General features: G+C 43.5%; 1 protein-coding gene across 14 annotated transcripts in view; it reads right to left on the bottom strand.

Annotated features, from left to right (window-relative positions):
• Positions 1–20,757, bottom strand: part of FAM13C (family with sequence similarity 13 member C) — a 344,617-nt gene that overhangs the window by 54,959 nt on the left and 268,901 nt on the right. For all 14 annotated transcript variants that reach the window (XR_012077447.1, XM_072971482.1, XM_072971483.1 and 11 more), the window contains 2 exons: positions 14,955–15,039; positions 662–872 (listed from right to left, as the gene is read on the bottom strand). Coding sequence is in view for 13 of the 14 variants with exons in the window: in XM_072971482.1 (XP_072827583.1) it covers positions 662–872; positions 14,955–15,039 (296 nt within the window). In the remaining variant the exon portion in view is untranslated. The remainder of the gene's footprint in view (positions 1–661; positions 873–14,954; positions 15,040–20,757) is intronic.

Genomic DNA, 20,757 nt, shown 5'->3' with positions numbered 1-20,757 from the left:
CAATAGCAATAATTCTCTAACTCCCTCAAGTCCATCAGTAGACAGCCCATGGACTGAGGTTTGGATAAATTCATGAATAACAGCAAGAGTTATTAAGGAGAAACTAGGAATTCCCTGCACATATTTTTAGTCATAGGAGACTCATTTTCGCATCAAAACTATTTGCAAAACTTCAAAAAAATAAGAGCACATGGTTTCACATTTATATTTTTGTGTGGGGGAGCTATTGTAAGCTACCACTTTTATAGAATCTAAGACTAAGTGGAGATGGACCACTCCCAAGTGTTGCCAACCATGAAGGCCCCTGTTGGACATGGAAATACTTAGTGAGGTAACCAAGAATGATACTCCTGGTATTTGTATGCACATATACTTTTAAGATTCTGGTCATCTCACCAAAAACATTCCAACATGTGAGCCCCAGGGCAGCCTGTGTCTCGAGACCATTTCCTCCTGAGACAGGAGGCCTGAAACAGCACTATTCTTGACGTGAAAGTACACTGGTTTTTTGCCATTTATTGCTCAGGGCTTGCAGTTGCATTTGGTATGTCTGGTAGGCACATGTGCTCTACTTCGGACACAAACCTCACTGTAGTTTATAACTGCAGTATTTGAAAAACCTTTGTAAAATGAAGACAATAACAAAACAAGATTTTCTTACATCATAAACTGCTGAGTGCTGGGTGGAGAAGGGGCTGATTCGGGGTCTAAGTTGAATCTCTGGCTTTGGCTGAAGATGGAGCATCGCGGTGACAGCAGCGGGTTGTCGCCATCGGTGATATGGGAGAGCAGCCTGCTAGTCTCGGCACCCTGGAGGTCCTCTGGAGCACTGTCTGCTTCAGCCAGCCCATCTCTGTGGCCTGGCACGGGGGCTGAGCAAACAAATACATCACCAAGACTTAGAAGTGACAGAGGGCTTGAGACTGCCATGTTCCTAAATAAAGATCATCAACATTCATTATAATGTCTTGGCTCTTTGTCATTTCTTCTTTCGGGAGACAGGAAAGCCTTTTAAAATACTGTCATGTTTGTTCTCACAGAACTGGGACAGAAATATTACAAAGCCAACACACATACAAAAATGGATGCACAAGTTATTTCGGTTTCAGTTACAGAGCCTGCAAAGCCCAAAACTACAAAAATTCTCTGTTTCATATTATTTACGTATGTCAGAGAGTATATACAAAATGTTGAAGTGAAAAAAACAATAAAGTAAAATGAAACTGGAGCAAAAGAGGATAGATTACGAGGAGGGAAAGGTATAACAGAATCGCCAGTGAAGAAAGGGAGAGGACGGAGTAGGGAGGAAGAGAGGGGAGAGGAGTCCTCAGGCAGAAAATTATTCAGCACTCATTAAAAATAATGGAAAACTCTGCTTATCAACATGGGATGATGTTCAGAATATGTTAAATGAAAAGCACAAATTTCAAAACAAAATCATGACTCCCTTTTATATAAGAAGTATGCATTTATGTGTACAAAGCAATGCACTAAAAGATCAAAGAAGCTACGGAGCAACTACAAAGCAGGGTAGAATTAGGAATGAATCATTTCTTCTCCAAAATTTTATGTAGCATTTTATTTTTGGACAAAGACAAAAACCAAGAACCAAAGCCTGCTCTAAATCATCTCCCCAGCAATGCAGCTCTCTACCTGGCTTCTCACTGTGATTACTCCCCTTTTAAATGGGCTCAGTATCTCCCTGCCCCCATGGCCAATCCAGAAGCCTTATGCTCCAGAGGGAAGGGCAGTAGAGTGGAGAACTTTAGGACACTGGGTCAGGGTGGTCAAGGTAAGAGTCTCTCCATTCCAGGGCGCTGTACAGAGTGACTCAAGAGACAGCCAAAACAAATTCAGTTTTGCCCAGCAAACAAGTCAGGACAACCCAAGGCTTTCTTTTATTTCTACTACCCTAAAGAAAGAGGAAAAACAGATTTTCTGGGTGAATAAGCAGAATCTGAAAATACTGACAATCCACTTTTCCAAAACAAACATTTATCACAATTTGTACTGGATGAATCTTAATCAGGTTTAGAATGGCTGTCTCTCATGGACCTTGAAATGCAATTTGCTTTGTGCAACAAAGGTCTGATTAGGTCCTCCTGTGTTTTCAGTTGGCTTCTCCCCTGTTGGGCTGTAGGCTGGGAGTGGGGACAACATCCCCTGTCGTAACTCTGAAGCTCACTGACAGCACTTCTGTCAGGAGCTGAGGCTGGTCAGAAATGGACAGGGTGAGGCCTGGGGAAAAGCTGGAGCCAGATGAATGCTGATGCCCAGGTCCAGAGGCAAGGTACGCTGGTGGGACTGACACCACTTGCCACAGGCAACACCCTTACTAAGAAGAATTTATCCAGAAAATGCTGCCATTGTGGCAAGAGCTATAAGGAGTAATGGGAGTAATAGTTAGTAACCAGTAAGTCACAGCATACACTAACAATGACCTTCAAAACCCACCAGGAATCATATGAATTCTTCACCAATTCCTTTTCTTAAACTATTAAGCTCTAAGAAGAAATGCATTTTAATCATGTTGCCTGTTTCTGGGCAGTAGCTTTTGGTAAAAATGATGGGGAAGAAAAGAATCTTTAGCAAGCACCTGGGATCAGCATATTTCTGCTGAAATGGTAAAGGTCTGAGGCCTTCTACCCTTCAGCTCAGCTGTGGTGTCAGGGTCAAAGCTAAAAGGAGTCTCCTGGTGCTGTCTTAGAATGACAAGACGGGAGCACTTGGGTTCCTGACCAAATGACTAAAGGGGAGGTGAGGAAAGAGCTCAGCTTCGGAAACCCAGAGTCCTAAGACATGACTCCACAGAATCACAGGCTGGCGTGAATGGCTCTTTCTGAACCACACAGCGACAGCACCTGTAAACTTCCACTTACACAGCAACTGTCCTTTGTGGGCACTCGCATCACTGACCAGTGCTGCCTAATTAATATCCTGACCTGACCTCTCTTCCCCCCAGCTCACCACTGAAGGAAGCAGTGAGCCCCAAAGACCCCAAAGTCACTGACTAGTTGAAAGCAAGAAACAGCCAAAAACTGGTAATTAGGTAGGGCCTGAGTTCTCTGATTAAACTCACTGTTTGAGTTATGAAGTGGCTTAACTAAATGAGTGAGCACATGTCTGTGTGTGTGCATTTGTGTAGACAGGATTATTGAGCTCCTTGTTCAGAAGGGGCTGGGGTAGATTCAGAGCCAATCATCATTGCTGCCATCCTGGGAACAGAGCCCAGGCCTCCACTTACAGACCCTGCTCCCCAACACAGAGAAGCTTATGGCAATATTAAACTCAAGTGGCTTCTGATGGGACCCTGGGAGCACATGGATTTTTCTTCCAAAGGAAGGGGAAGCTTGCCAGGGCCCAACATGCGACGCAGTGTGGTTTAGAGGAGGGTCTGGGCGCCAGGAGTTCAGGTGCTTATACTTTCTTGTGGGGCTCCAGCCAGTTCACTGACCTGTGTGTCCTTGTTTGGACCATCTTTCAGGCTATGACAGAAAAGTCAAAGAAGATCTGCTATACAACATCCAGCCTGTAGCTAACAACATTGTACCAGACACTTAATAAGTTAAGAGTCTATATCTCATGTTACATGTTCTTACCACAATAGTTTTTTTTCTTTTTTTCCTTTGCATTTTCTGAACTTCTTTAATGAGCCTGTCTTAATTTTTAAGGAAGGACAAAACAATAAAAGTTAATATAAAAATTTCAACAAAAAAAAAGAAAAAGAAAAAGAAAAGCATTCTTGAGAAGAGAAGTGAGAAACAACCCCAGGGGCAGCACAAGAGAAGGCAAAGATTGTAGTGTGAATCCCAGGTCTACCACCTGTTAAGAGGCATTTCAGAAAGGGTAGCCTTTTTAAAAAGTGTCAGTTTCTTTAGCTGTAAAATGGGAAAAATAATGGTGCCTGCCTCTCAAGACCAAGTGAGGATGAAAAGAAAAGAAACTGTATTCCCTTCAAAATTTTTGCCATATCCACATAAACCTATTTTTAATATATGTATATGTGTGTGTGTGTGTGTGTGTGTATATAAAATCTTAATTTTAACCTACATTTTTAAAATTCAACTTCATTAGACAATGATGGCCAAGAAACATGAATCTGATGTGCTAGTTACCTTTTTAACTAATACACTTTAAAATAAATTCCTAATAAAAATAGCAATGTTCACCCATGCACCCTCTGTACAACGTATTTGTTGAAACACTTAAGCCATAGAATATGCACAGTAACCAAGAGAACCATCATTTTAACAATTAGTATTATCAAAATAATAAAGTTGAATATTATTTTCTCTTAGTAAGCACCAACCACACTAGGCGTCCTTCTGGGGTTAATACGGGAAACAAGAACTAACACAGTCCTCAACATACTGTCCCTCCTACCAGTTCTTATTTATAAGTTAAGAAGAATCAAATCTAATACTTACGCAGTGACTCACTATGTCCTCAGTCTTGTCCTAAGAGTTCTTGCAAGTATTTAATCTTCGTAACAACCACAGGAGTACTATGAACTCCACGCAAACCTCAGTAGGGAAGGTGGTATGACTACGTTAGCTGCATGCAGGGAGAGTCTGACCAATGCCCATGACAGAAGACTCCACATCTCTGAACCTGGCAGCCCACTCACTGAGCAATAGGGAAAAGAGAACTAATCATCAGGTGTGAAGGCCAAGAGCCCACTTCTGATCTGGCTGCAACCCCAGGCAGGAGCAGATGCTTTATTTCAGCTGTTACATCAATCAGTCAGCCTGAAATTTATGCGTTTCTAACATGAAATTTTAAGAGATTCAAATTGTAAATCAACTACACTTCAGTAAAATGTTTTAATTAAAAAGTTAAATAAATAAAGTGATGCAAAATTTAAATAAATCTCTATCTGCAACCCCTTGAGATGGACTGCTGAGATCTGAGTCACGAATTAGCCATGGGCTTTGGGTTTGTTAATTTGCACTCCTGGGTTTGTCCATCATGGTAGGCTCATAGATGGCATTCAGAAACATTTCAAAATGCCATACATCAGCCTTTGATGGTTTTAAAAACTAAATGAGCCAGAAGTGTGTGTCCATGATTCTCATGAAGCTCAAGCATCAGACAAAAAAGGCCAAGAAAACAAAACCAAAAACCAAAAACCACCTGATAGATACACAATGGATTCAGTTTTAGGTGTGTTGAATTTAAGCGCCTGAAGGCACTAAGCGTTCACAAGAGCGAGAACATGGGTAGCCTGAAGTCACCGTAGTAACTAGCCATCCCAGTAAGAGGGATTCCAGGTACATGAAGCTGATCGAGCTACAGAGTGGGACGAGGCTGGCACTCCAAAGCAGGTTTCTACATGCCAGCCTCTGTGGACGACCACCAGAAACATCAGGGAGCAAGAGGGGTGAGGTGTGTGTCACCGTGAAAGCAGGGCTGGGATCTACAGCAAGCAACCTGCATATCCCAAGAGGCAGTTTGCCATCAGGAATAAAAGCATGAGCTATAGTTTCAGCAACGCCTAGATTCAAGTCACAGCTTTGTCCGATGTGCTACCTGAGACATATTATTCCATCTTTTTCGATCTCAGTTTTCCCATCTGTATAACGAGAATGCATCCAATTCAACAGATGTTTACTGACCATCTCTGCAAGCCAAGTCCTGTTTCAGGTAAGAATGACATCACTATCTACCTCATAAATTGTTAGCAGGATTAAAAAGAGATAAGGAATCTCAAGTGCTTAGGACAGTGCCTGGGGAAAGGGGTATAATAACTCATCAACACATGTTTGTTGTTGTTTGTATTTGTGGTGGTATCTTTCACCTTGTTAGGTAATTCAGGAGGGGAACCAAAGGGAAAAATGAGTTCAGTTCTGGGCACGTTAAGAAGCACTTATGGTCACCCAGGTGGAGATGCCCAATAGGTCCTACACGTGTGTCGGTGTGAGCTCAGGAGACATAATCTAACTGGGTTTGATCTCAGCATGCATTTCCCATTTAAACCCCACTTCTGGAGCGGGGGGTGGGGCAGTCAGCATCATTTTTATTTTGAAGGAGCCAATGTCCTGATTTCAATTAAAATGAACCACCAGTAGGTAAGGTCATTGGGTTAGCTGAGCAATGAGAAATTTTAAAATCCTTTCTGAAAACTGGAAAACTATATGGATCAAGAAACCTCGAATCTAAACTTATTCTCTGCCTCTGCATTTTGCATTTTTTGTAATTAAATTTGTATCAGTAAACACAGATCCAGGTTATAGGTTTTTGAGTAGTTTTTAAGATAAATTAATACTATCACTCCTGTTCCCTAAAGAATTACAGAAAGACAATTTTGGAATATTGTTTACTTGAGTTGCTGCTACTGTATCTAATATATACAACACTTTCTGCCAAGTAAACATTACCATCTAAATCACAGAAATACATAAACACATAAATCTTCAGGTTACACTGTCACTGACCATTTTAGAAGTTCAATAATAACTTACATGTACTCTCCTAAGAGACTTTTACAGTTCTTTTTTTAGTATTTTCACTGTTTCAATGGTAAAGATAAGGAATAAATGACCTCCAGTTTAAAAAAAAGGTATCGCCAAAAGCCCAAGCAAAGGAAAATCACAGTCACTGGGCTAGTATGTTGCTTACAGTATCATTTTGGGAGGTGTAAACAATTTGAACTCACCCATATTTTCAGCATTATAATGATACTCAATAAATGTAAGTGCCTAGATGAAATTCAATAACTATCTTAAATACGTTTTAATTTCACATGGTAACTAGCCTAGCAAAGCAAAGTCCCAAAGGAAAAGGAGGGAGTAGGGACCACTAGATTGAATGGAGACAGAGAAAGACAACGTGGCAAGGCAGTGAGTGGGAAAGAGGAATAGCCAGAAAGCCGTGAGGGAAGAAAAGGAATAGAAACACAGACACACCACGCGGTGGGGGTGGGTGAGAGAGCAGGCAAGGCTAGGTGACAAACGTTGAGTTCCTTCTGAGGAATCGTGCAGTGAGGTAAGCTTCTAGCCTGGGGCAGACTGAGGTCTTTACACACTAGCAACTTTACCCTAAATCAGAATTGTACTGTGGGCTACTATAACATGCCTGTATCGGGGACAGGTGTGAGATCTCCAGATCGCTGTCACATGGGGAAAGGAAAGAAGTCTATTCTTTGCATTGTTCTGTAGTAAACCAATGAGGCAGGGGCAATTCATACTTTTGGAAGCAGTTTCTATACAGCACTACACCAAATGCACAATTTGGGGAGATAAGAAGAAACAATCTTATAGACAAATCTACCAGGTGACTAGACAAATCTTTTCACTTTCCTTTGATTAGTGAAGACTTACTTCTTTGCCTATATGCACACTGTCAAAGAACAACTGAGGAAGAGCCAAGGAGAAGGGCCAGTAACCAGTGTCTCATCTCTGAAGGCAAATTTTCCCCTCCCTGTGTCACAAAAGTGGAGCCAAGTGCTCAGCTGAGCTGTGGGGATGACAAAAGAGCAAGTATCATGCACAACAGTGTCCGAGATTCAGAAGCACCCTCCTCATACACGGGGAAAGCTGGATGCTGTGATGCTGTCATTTTTCAGTCTCAACAACTCCGCACGTCTTCTAGTTGATTCCTACACAAATGATCACCTCGATAGTACAGCTGATAAAAATCTGCTAGTAAGGTAGCAAGAGCCATTTTCCAAAGGGGGTTTTCATTTACAAGCAGATGTGTTTTTGAGAAGCAGAAGGGAAATCCTATACAAAGCAAACAGGAGGACGACTGAAAGAAATACCAACCTTCAGTGCAGATGGTGTCTTTCGAGGCTCATTTAGTGTCAGCTCGGAAAAATCAGTCCAAAAAGCTGGACCCTCAGTTCCATATAAGGGTACGGAAAAGTCTGATTCTAGGGAACTGGAAGAGACAGGAGAGGTTGTCCACCTTGGGCTGGGGGCTGTTTAGGGCAATGTCAGACAATAAGCATCTACGCACACCATCTGGTCACTTCCAGACTATTCTTAACAAGCATGAAAAAAATGAATACCCAGAAAGGAAGGCTTTTAAATGACTGTAATATCCGAGAAATTATATGCAGGGGAAAGGAGGCATATGAGAACTCTACTGGATGCTTAATTTTCTATAAAACCTCTTAAAAATAAAATCTGTTAATTAAAAAAATAACATGACTCTAATCCTACTGGTTAAAAGCCCAGACTCTGAGATGCCACATGCTCATAGCTGTTATGTCCTTGGCCAGATGAGTCTCCTCAGAGTCCTTTGTAAGAAGCATGGCAAGAACAATTGGGACAATGGATACACCACAGTCCTTGACCTGACTTAAAAACTGAATTAAAAAAATTTTTAATAATCACCTGTGGTTTATGCTGTAGGACTGATTTCCCCATCCTTACAAGGCAGTTATAGAAGTGGTATCAGAGAATTACACTGCCATTTATGAATTCTGAAATCATTTTTTAAATGCTTCCTTTGGAAAATAAGGGGTTAATGTGACGCTCCCTCTTTCAGAGACTATGAAGATGGTTGTAAAAGCATCAGAGGAAAAATTATTCATAGTAAAGCTCTTTCCTAGCCAAGTCATGTCATAGGTTTAGCACAGGATAGATTTTATGATAACAAATGTAGTTTCAGCTTTAATAGGAGGTAATTATTCAACCCTCAGCTCTATAGATTATTGCTGTTATAAATACCTTTTGCTTAAGGGAACTACTATAATGTCAATCATATGCAAGACCCTAGAGAGGACCTAGGGAATAAATGGTACTAAATGTCATTTCTGCACCTTGACAGTAGTTATAAATTATGATAGAGTAGACATTTAAAGGCAAATGTAAGCATTTTCAACTGGAGGGAAGGCAATGTAAGCTCTGAATACAGTAAGAATGCCCAGCTTTTAAAATAACGACAGCTGACATTTATTGAGCCTTTACCACGGGTGATATGTGAAGAACCTCCTAGGTATTATGCTATGTCATTCTCACAACAACCCTAAGAAGTCGATCCTATCCTTTTTCCCTTTTTAAAGAAAAGTTAACTGAGGCACAGAGAGGTCAAATAACCTCTCCAAGTTCACCCAACAAACACATCAAGTACAAAGAGCTATGCTTCTGAAAAAGGTAGAGCAATGAATATAACTGGGGATTTCCAGAAATCTACAGCATGGTGTTCATACCAAGACTTACTTAAAAACAAAACCAAATGATGGTTGGGCTACATATTTTGTAAAGGATAAAAAAGACTCACTTAATGATATGCCCCAAAGAACAGGGTTGAATTCATTTCTTAACGACAGACACATCAGTACTAACCCTTGCAAACGGATCCTGGATTAGTCTCATTTTATGTTTCAGAAATGACATGGAAGAGGAAGTACAATCATGAGTCTGAGTTCGCAGATGATGTTAGTATTTTTCAAAGAGTAAAATGCTAATAAGCACTGAAGAAGCTCCCAAACCATGAGCAGACTCCATTGTGGCAGATGACCTTCCCTGTGGGCCAGGAGGCAATGCAGCTGGAAAGAAATAAAACCACCTACTCTTAGCAAAAAATAAGCACTAAACTATCAGTTTGATAGGGAATAGGATTTTTGGAGCTCTTATAGAATATAGTTATATGACATAAAAGCCAAGAAAAGAGTAAGCATCTCTAGGAAGAAGATGGAAAGTAATCTAACAAACATAATTACTTAGTAATTATTTTATAAAACACCCCCTTCCCATATTTTTCAGGCATGCATTCTTTGTTTTTTAAGTTGAGATCATTGTTATTTCAACTGTAGGAAATAAGAGACGGATCTTTTGTACCCTTGGCCCAATTTCCCTCAATGGTATCATTTTGCAAAAGGATAGGATCTGTGCCCATTTTCACAAATAAAATTCTACCACTTGACTCCATCTGGGATACACTAGTCAGGTCAGGTAAAGACACATCAAGAAAGGCACAGGGGCCTGGAGATGGTTTAGATCAGAGGAGCTGAAATGACTACAGGAACAGAGGGGCTGCACCAGGTTAATCTAATGCAAATCTAGGTCTCTTCAGTCCAACAAAGCAAAGTCAGAGATGGACTGAAAACTGACTTTAAAACACATTAGTTATGTGGAGTGTATACAGGCTTCAAGTTCTAGAATATGAGAACTATGTGGACTTAACATTTAGGCAGATGGCAAATGACACTGTTTGAAATACTTAGACCATGGAGTCTGATTGGGGAAACTCCTCCCTTCCTCCCTTTCCTCCCAATCCCTCACCACTCAGCGCCAGGACCATCAACAAGTTACATTAACTCTGTAAGATCATGTCCTCATCTTTCATCTGGGGAGATAACGGCACCTGCCTCACAGGGTGGGTGTGGAGGTAAAATGAGAAAATTCATGTAACAATGCCTGGCACAAGTGAAGAGGTCATTGTTAGCTAATGTTGATGCTATTCATTTCAAGACCTTTAAACTTTGGCACTACTGACATTTTGGACCAGATAATCATTTACTGGAGCAGTGCAGGGCAGGCAGAGGATCTTGTACATTGTAGGATGTTCAGCAGCACCCCCTGGATCCAACCCACGAGATGCCAACAGCATTCCCACAGCAAAAAAAGTCTCCAGATATTGCCAAATGTCTCCAAGGGGGCAAAAAAAAAAAATCAACCCAGGTTGAAAATCACTGCTTTAAGGGAATCAATTTAGGACAAAAAGATGAAGGTTGAGGTAATGAAGATCCCCCTTTTGTTGACTGTCAGAGACCCTCTAGGGCTGCTGCAGGCAGGATGAACCATCGTGTGGATGGTCAGCCCCACTTAGTGGGATACCGGAGATGCTTCCTGCTCCCAAACCAGATTATAAACTGGACCTGCAGCAAGAACACCTTTCATGTTGCCCTTGGAGGGGTGCTGTGCTCTAGAAACTGTTCCTGAACCTCCCTGAACATCAGAATCATCAAGGGAGCTTATCAAATATGGGGATTTTCAAGTCTCATCTCTACAGTTTAATTCTGCATCTTAGGGTGAGTAGCCCAGACATCTCTGAGTTTACTAAGCACTCCAAAGTAACTGGGAACTTCTGATCAGGTAGACAGTGTCTTGAAATATGACAGAGAAGGTCAGTTTCTCTTTGACTCTACCCCAATTCAATTTCAACATTAGGAAGAGACCTACAGATCATGCAGAATTCGTTATGGGAATAACTATAGGCTGTAAATAGATATAATACATCAGTATTCACCAATAATCAACATTAGCACCGAGGCTCTTACCCTAATGGGAAGTTCAATTTGAATATCAAGATTTTAGAATAAAATAAGTAATTAGGTATTGCTTTGAAGCTATTACTACTAGTAATAAGTCTTCATTATCTCCAGCAATACAGAACAGGGGTTACTAAGCTTAGCCATGTGGAATGTCAAACAATCCTTGTACAAACTTTGAAAAAGACAAGCAGCCAAGAAGACAATCTTCATTCCATTTTCCAATAAACACCACCAGAATAGACGCTTACTAACACCACAGTGGAAACATTTGCTGTAAGAGGCTGTTGATTAGAGGGATTTTGAGCCTAAGTACTGTGTGGGTTTCCAGCTCACATTATGTGGTTTGCAACCTACAGGTATGGTGAGGAGCTGTCCTGGACTGTCTGGAGTTGAGGATTTCCCAGGATGTGGAATTTCTAGTGCTAAAACTGGGACAGTCGGTTACTCTCTGTGCAGTCCCAAGGCTGCCTTGCAGCTGGTACCCCCTCTATCACTTTTCCCTAAGAGTCTCTACATCCTTCAAGTTTGCTCCTGTCTCCATGCCATTCATCTCTAGCTCCAGCTGAAGCAGCTTTCTCCTCCTGAAGTAGATCATCTGAGCCAACTTGTCACAGACACTGAGTTCTAAGTCCACGTGGTCTGTGAGCTTCTTCCTGCTGATCAAAGAGAACCTGATCTTCTCTCTCTAATTCAAGACACTGTCCATTTAAATTATGGTGGTTCCCAATATTTAAGAATTTTTATGAACTATAAAGACTCCAGGACTTCCAACCCTAGACTGTCTAGAGAATCCCCATGTACAAAAGCTTCCTGGTAACTGTGATGTACAGGAAGATTCAAGAATACTCTCTGTAACACAGTGCCCCTCCGGATGCCACACAATCTGCTCTTGCTGCAAGTGCAGTTTGTAAGTGGATTTCTAAAACAGGGGAGCATCTCAGGTATTTTACTAGGTGAGATTCATCTTTGTATCCTATAAACACAAGTTAAAACTCAATATTTTGATCTCAAGACATAGAGAATACAGTATTCTGCTCAGAACATCATTTCAGATGCCCATAGTCAAAGCTGAACAGCTTTACTTAAGGCATGCTTTAATCAAGTCTAAAGGACTTAAGTTTGAAACCTATTTAAATCACACCAATTTATATCTCTGAATGTCTGCTGTGGATGGTTAATTGGTAGCATATTCCATTCAGACATTCCTGTAACAATCACCTGTTGGATCTTGTCCTTGTTATACCTAATATTGACATCAACAAACACTAATCCAAATTTTAAAAATATATGGCCCAGGACAAGATTTTAGACTGTAGAAGTTTTTAAGTTACTGTAATTTTTTACAGACTTACGGCCATCTGTGCTAATCTTATGCAATCACACTGTCATCAGGGCTTTGTGCTCACCAAAAAAACTATAGCTTCAGAGTGTTCAAAGATCACTCCAGATATCTATGCACAGGCCCTGAGTTAAGAACTGCTGACCTAATAAGAGCATAAATTTCTTCCTATTGAGTAACACATGGACTAGAAAATGCATCGCGTTCCTGTATGAGTATCTTGGAAGCCAATGAGACCAAACCACCCCTTAACTTGAATCGTGAAAGCCTCTTCCAAATGCTCACCACTTTCACAATATTCCTGCCAAATAAAAAGACTTGTTAGGTCCCCGAAAACATCTAGTGAGCAGTTTCTAGATTTTGTCAGGGGGATTTCTGATAAAACTAGAGCACCAAATAAAGCATTCCAAGGTCCAATTACAGGGGCTGGGACTTCTTCACTTTCCCATATCAATTTCCATGTGGTATTTTAGCTAAATGAGGTTCCTTATTCATAAGCTCTGCAAAGGTGAAAAACATCAGGATGGGTTTTATCTCTAAACACTTGCAAGAAGTGTTCTTGCCTAGTGCGTGTGCACATGCACGAGCACACACACCCCGCAAACACACACTCAACACAGTGGAAGCCTCTCTTTTTCATAAATTCTCTTGGAAGTCTCTGGAACATCTCAGATTCACTTACATTTTAAAAAATCCCTCATCCAACCAGCAAGCCTCCTCTGTAAGGAGCCTTCTGCCCATTTCCATCATTTGACACTTCTCATGAAATACACTGATGGTTTCTTTGTATGGGGGCCATCCCTACATCAACTCAGTACACATTTCTATTTTACAAAGAGTGTGCTAATAAGTTTGTTCAAAATCCTGTCCATCCAGAATGAGAAAATGTAAAACTATTATTGACCTTTGGGGAAAATAAGACATATATACATATAAAAGTCATGATTTAAAAAAAAATATATATATATATCCATATCCAGCATGCAAAGAATATTTTATTGGACAGTCTTTGCCAGATCCTTGTGAAGCTATACAAAACATCAGATAATTCAAAAGTTATTGTGTGTTTGGCTTGAGACTTCTTTGTGTTTTGTATGTTAATTGTTTACAGAGAGTGGAATGAGGGGTTGGTGGAAGAAGAAGGGTATTGTCTCATAATCTGACTCAATTCCCTCATTGGTCTGACATTGGCTCCTGCCCAGTGTTACTCACATCTCATCCAAACACAACGGCCAACAGAGTAGAAGAGCTCACCAGGCGTTAAGAACAGCCAACTGGCCACCTGCATCCATAAGGAAATAATTTTCCACCTACCAGTATGGCCACACTAGGCCTCAGTGTTCTTACTATGAATAGTATTATTTCACAGGTTTAAGGATTTAATATAACAGCTATGAAGTGCTTAGAACAGTGCCTGGATCAGAGACAGTCTTCAATAATAATAGTAGCTACTATTACTAGCTATTATTAGCCACTATTACTAATAAAACATTGAAACACCGAAGATGACTGTCCTGCCTACTTAGACCACGTGGGTTACACAGTAATGTCTTAAATGCACTATTGCTAATGATACTGAAATAGGTTACCTTTGTAAATCTCTTCCTTCAATTCCTGGTGATAAAGGACATCTCATGAAGCAAGCTCACCTAAGCCTATTTCTACCAACCATTCAGAAACCCGTCTGTAAACCTCTGACTCATTTCTGTTAGATAAGCTATGTTCTCATTTCTACTCATGTAAATTAGTGTTTCTTTCCTATCAAAGTCCTCCTGGGAGCATTTGTTTGCCTTTTGCTTGCTAGCCAACCTACTATTCCTGAGATTAAAACTAGAGAAACCAACAGACAAATGAGACTCAAGTGTGAGACTTTTCAACACAGAAATTAATGCTAAAAAAATGAGACAGAAAAGACAATATAGGGTCAGAAGGAGCTGTATCACTCACCTCCACCTCCCCTGGGTTGATGGATCCTCTTATAAGCAGTTAACAGAAGAAATGAAATAGCAATGTTGAAACTCCCCCAATCTCTCAATCCTTCAAAAATATCATGAGTCTCAAGACAGCACAGATACTCTAAATCCAGTGACATGAGCATTACCACTTGCTTATCACAGGAGACCAAATAGGAAAATGAAGACAAGGAGTTGTGATGGGTGCTTTTCACCTGACAACGTTTATGGACATCTGACTCTTGGCCCCCAGTTTGAGAGAGAGCTCTAGGCTCCAGCAAGTCTTAATTCCTCCTGCTCCCTCTCAGCTCCCCGGGATCCCTTCAGCCTTCCCGTTGCATCAGGCACTGTTTTCCACAGGGGCCACGTTCAGGAGGAAGCAGCAAGGGGACTAAACTGGCCCGAGAGTAGAACTGAGGACCTCCCCAGCCCAGCCTCTTACCTGCAGCATCGGCCCCCTCGGCGGGCACACTCTGGGTCAACGTGGGGGCTGGGTCCTTGACTGCCTGCACCTGAGCAGCTTCTTCCTGGTTTGTCAAAAAGGCAGAGCACAGATCAGTTTCCAAGGCTTGGAACTTCAGCAAGGAATTCTGCCAGCAAAAGCAGAACATCAGGCTCACTCAGTTCGATGCCTAACACCCAAGGCTGGGTTTGCAGCTCCTTTCTCAGCACCTGGGAGAAAGGGGGTCTCAGCCTCAGGTGCTTCAGGCTGAGCTGGTGGTGCCAGAATCAGATCCGCGTTATTCCACAGGCAGCCTCAGTGTCCGCTTCACTTAAATCCTAACGTACATAGATATCTGGGACACATGGAATTGGTGATTTTGTCAGCAAGAGACGCTGCATCCAGAGAACCAATCTGAGACGTTATCTGCTGCCTGGATGCTTGAGGCTTTACGCTTTGCAAGTGTTTCATTCACTGTGCTGACATCAGGAGCGGATGACATTAGGCCCCTCCCAGGCTACCATTCATAAAAGCCAGCATCCCTCCACTGCAAAGCCTGCAGCAGACCGCAGTGCACAAAGAGTTACTGCTGCAGAGTCTGCCTGGCATCTGGGAGGCGCTTCGGGGCTTCCTTATCTGCATCTGCATGTGGGCTGCAGAAGGGTGTGTGCGTGCATGAGTGTACGTGTCTTCTGAAGTTACTTTACTTTTCTCACACGGGATGGCTACAGCTGCCTTTCATCAAGAGCAGAGAGGAGGGATCGAGGGAGATGACCTTAGCCCCTCAGTCTGACCCAGCCAATGAGGGAGAAACAATTTATCTTTCCAAACTCCCAGCACAACCTCCCCTCCACCCCCTCTTTTTTTCTCTCATTTTAAATTTCTCCCATGGTTCTTAATAAGAACAAAGTCATACAGACTGACGCAGGGATCCTGCCACGATGCAGACGCCCAGCAAATGCACTCCCCCAACCAGGTGAAAGTGAGTCACTCTGCGTCCCTGGCAGCGGGGAAGCTCTGAAGCCCTCAGCAGCTCCGCCGCCCGCTGGGGTCCCGGCAGGGGTGGCTACCTGAAGTAGAGCCACTGGTCCTTTTCCCTACCATGACCCTCCAACACACGCTCACACACGCACGCACCTACTTACAACTTGCCCTGCACATAACCCATTCCCCACACACCCATATCCTGCATATCCAGCTGCCACATTGTACTCCATACACAGTCCATCCCATGCACCCCTCACACCGGATTCTGCACACACTCTGACTCCTTGCCCTATGCATACCTTCACCCCTGCATTCCACACCCTCGTGCCCAGCCCCCCACCTTCATACACACTCTACTCCACATATACTTTTAACACCCCATATACACTCTCCTTCCTACTCCCACTCACCCCTTTATCCCCTGCTCCACACACACACACACAAAAACAGCCTACTTTATATACACCCCACACACACCCTCATCCCCGCCTCCCACACTCATGTGCTATACCCACACACACCCACCCCTAGTCCCCCTACATCTGGCCCCCTCCACACACACACCCCCTCATCTGTTCTGTGAGTGTGAGTAAATATGAACTAACAGCAGTGTTTGAAAAGCCGCTCATTGAGGAATGTCTTAAATCTGTTCTCTCTTGGCCAGTTTGTAAGTGGCAGGTGCCTAGCAGACTCAGGACCTCTCCTCCCCTGTGCACAAAGATGGAGCAAGACAGTGCACAACCCTCCCTGTGCTCAGGGGCTGCAGCCGAAGAGCCCATAGCTGGATGAAGCCCCTGCCTGCCACCAGGCCTTTTTTTTTTTTTAAACAGCTGCTGCTTCTTTTCTGGGACATTCTCCCAGCAGCTAAGTGTAGAAGCAAGAGCCCAAGGTTACTGACGGGAGGTACAGAAGGAGTAAGGGCACCATGTCTTGGGAAAGATTTAGTAACCAAGGAGGTTACTGGAGGCGAAAGGAATGATTCCAGGCAAACTTCGTACTAAAGGACCTTGGAAATCGGAGTGACCTCTCAAAAAGAGTACAACTCTACTGAAAATTAAGAAATAGGCCCCGAGAATGCTGGATGGTACAGCTGCTACAGAAAACAGTATGGCGCTTCCTAGAACAGGTGGTTCTAATAATAGGCACTTCCTCAAATATGGTAGTCCTAAACACAGAGCTGCCGGGTGACCCAGTGCACCCATTGCTGCGCATACCCCACAAAAGAAATGAAAGCAGTGACTCAGATATTTGAACACCCAAATTCAGAGCAACATTATTCACAACAGCCAAGAAATGTATTATTGACTGACTTGTCTCCCACAAATCCATGCGTTGAAGCCCTGACCCCCACTGTAACTGTATTTGGAGACAGGGCCTTTAAGAGGAAACTAAGGTAAAATACGGTCATAAGGGCCAGGCCCTAATCCAATGTGACCAATAAGAAGAGAGAGAGAGACCAGGGATGCACACACACAGAGGAAAGGCCGTGCGAGGACACAGGGACAAGGCAGCGTCTGCAAGCCAAGGAAAAGGCTTCTGGAGAAACCAATTTTGCTGGCACCTTTATCTGAGACTTCTCACCCCTAGCACTGTGAGAAAATACGTGCTTGTTGCTTGGGCCTCCCAGTCTGCATTATTTTTTTTTTAATGGAGGCCCTAATGAAGTATTAGCAGATTAATACAAGGTGGAAGCAACCCAAGTGTCTATCAGCAGGTGACCTGATAAACAAACTGCAATATATACATACAATGGAACCCTACATTTAGCCTTAAAAAGGAAGAATACTTTGATGCATGCTACAACACGGATAAAGCCTGAGGATAATATGCTGAGTGAACTAAAAGGGCTTAATGAGCACAGTGCTTCAGACTAGGAAGATAAAGTTCTGGAGATGGATGGTGGTGATGGCTGCACAACAATATGAATCTGCTTAATACCACTGAACTACATGTTTTAAATGGTTAAAGTGGCACATCTTATGTTATGTATATTTTACCACAATTAAAAAAAAGTAAAAGAAAACCAGTCTTTCCCTATATTGAGAGGGAGGATGTGGACCAGCTGCTTCTCGTAAACTCTGTGCCCCTGTATATTCCACAAAGCACACAAGGACACGGTCCCACATAGAACTGGAGGGCACGTCAGCTCTGCTACATACCAGGCATGTGACTTGGGGCAAGAGTCCTGGCTATTCTGAGCCTTAATTTCCTCATCCATGAACAGAGGCAATAATGACACTGACAGTGGCACCTGCTCTAAGCAGCAGATGAGGGAAGGCCTGGAGAGCGCGTCACTCAGCACCGGCCCGTGGTCAGCACTCAAGGACTGGACACCGTGCTTATCAAGAGCGTATCTGAAGCCCAGAGGCTGCTGGGCAGAGCGCTGGTCTTGTAGGAGGCTGAACCCCACATCTGCTCTGTGACCTTGACTCATCACTCTACCTCCCAGGGCCTCACTCTCTGCATCTGCCCAGGAAGGACCTGAGACTAGATGACTGGTAAGTTCCCTTCCAACTTCCAAGGAGAGAAAAGCAAATGTGCACTGTACTGAGGCTGGTGCAGAGTCTGACAGAGGGGCTGCCTGGACAGTGCTTGTGGAACTGAACCAAGTGTTCACACAACACAAACGGCAAAGAGTTTCACTCCCTAGGAGCTCGTCGGATCACGTTCAGAGGCCTCTCCACATCCCCGAGAGTGGGGTATAACGCTGAGACTGTGTTACGGCCGGAAGTCATAACGGGGTTGTTCTCTCCCACCTCCCCTCTCCTTCTCTCTCACTTGTACTCACACTGAGCTACAACCAAAACTCCGAGCGTCAAAGGAGATCCATTTGCCTGGCTGGTTTATGCCTCTCTGACATACTGGGCAGGAGGAAGCTTAAAGGAATGGGGAAGAACAGAATCACAAATAGAACAGGAGAAAGATGAAGGTCTCAAGGGACAAGAGGACCTCCAAGTAGAAGGGAAAACCTTAGCTGCTGTAACTGAGGCCAAGAGGGAAGAATGGGAGAAACCCCGCAGACCAGCTGTCGTCAGCTGTGTCCCTTCCCCACCCCGAACTGACCCATCCCCTGAGGACCGCCTGCTGTTCCTCAGCACAAGAACACAGGGTGGGGACTCGGACACCGTGTGTGGGACAGGCCCCGATGACCAGGGAACCCGGGAGGCTTTACCTATGAGCAATCTACACCACTGTCACATACGTGTCCTTCCCGTCGTTGACAGAAGACATCCAGCCCAGCCCATCAGGGTGGAGCCCACAGAGCCACCCCTGGGAAGGCTGATGGACCGCAGGCACTGCACTGGCAAGGGTCACGCCCCATGCAGCCATAACACCACATGTGCGGCTGCCGGGCTCTGGCATCAATGCACAAAGAGCCGCACTCGACAGCAGCGGGAGACTGATGTCAGCCCCTTCCTCTTGGGGCTCCAGTCTGGTGGGGAGACAGCTAATAAACAAGCAAACAAATCAAACAATGATGACAGTTATTACTGTCACCGGGCGATGGAGGGGAAAACCACAAGCCCAGGGAGAGAGTGAGCAAGCAGCTGTTTCACTCTCTAATCCTGCCTGACTTACTGACCTTTTATGCAGGAATAAGCTTTCCCCTTCCAGAAAAACGAAGGGCAGGAAACCCCTGTGGTCCTGGTGCTACTTTAGTCCAGCCTTTCTCTCACTCGGGGGCTTCCGCTCCCTGTGACGGTGCCCCCAGCCTTTCCCCCCGGGGCCAGCCGGCCAGTGCTGCTCCAGGTTTACATCCAAAGTCTCCCTGACTGGGTCTCTGGGAACTGCAGGAAAAGTGAACAAAGGCTGACGGATCCTCTGAAGAACAATGACTACCTCTGCTCCCCCAATGCCCCCATCTGGTCACGTAAGAAGCCAGAGGGACATCCGTGAAACCTAGGTGTGGTTTTCTAAAAGCTAATTTTTCCCCTTTACATAATGGAAAATAGGCTACTTGTTTTAGAAAATACTCTACTCATTGTCTGTGGTCTACAATTACCAGGTCCCACCTTAGCTGAGTTGGAATGGAGAACACCCACACAGGCTGGATGGTTAAGTATTATTTTAGGATGCCTGTGTCTGCAATTCACCAGTTGCAGAGCAGGGACAGCTCACTTTTCATGTCTATGAGGAGGTTTTGAGGCCCTCTCCCATCCCTTTATCTATCCAAGAACTATACACAGATCTTCAATGGTGATATGAAGCAAAATCAAATTGGAAATCTGCTCAAAACTGAAGATACAATGGAGTCCCCGAACATTCCCATTTCTACTTACCACTCTTATTCCCTGAGCTTTCATGTTTCCTGTGTACACTCCCCTACCACACACACACACACACACACACACACACACACACACACACACACACACGACCCTTCCTTTTCATCTGCTCCCTGCCCCTACCTCCCCAGGCCAAATTCAGCTATAGCTGATTCACAGTCAAATTTCCATCAAATCTTGAGCCAGTTCTGATTACCTTATCTAAACAGTGCCCCCCAATTTCTCTTTTAGCATCTTGTGTATTTCCTTCCCAATCCTCACCATAATATGTAATTTTATTTATTTCTCTCCTTGTTTATTGGCTCTTTCCAACCCCCGAAGGGCTGCAACCACGCCGCCATTGTTCACTGCTGAACCTCACACAATGAGCAGAACAGGAGCCAACCATTAAGAACACTGCTATTGTGTATTAGTTTTGTTTTCCTAGACCCATTAGGTGGTACTTGGGAGGCCCTTTTGAGTATCTAATTTCAAGTCTCCCTGCTGCCCTGGTTCAGAAATTTTTAAATGCTTACAAATCACTGGGGAGT

Source organism: Vicugna pacos, chromosome 11, assembly GCF_048564905.1.
Source record: "Vicugna pacos chromosome 11, VicPac4, whole genome shotgun sequence".
NCBI lineage: Eukaryota > Metazoa > Chordata > Mammalia > Artiodactyla > Camelidae > Vicugna > Vicugna pacos.
The sequence above is the reverse complement of the archived record's forward strand: the minus strand, read 5'-3'. Positions and strand labels throughout refer to the sequence as shown.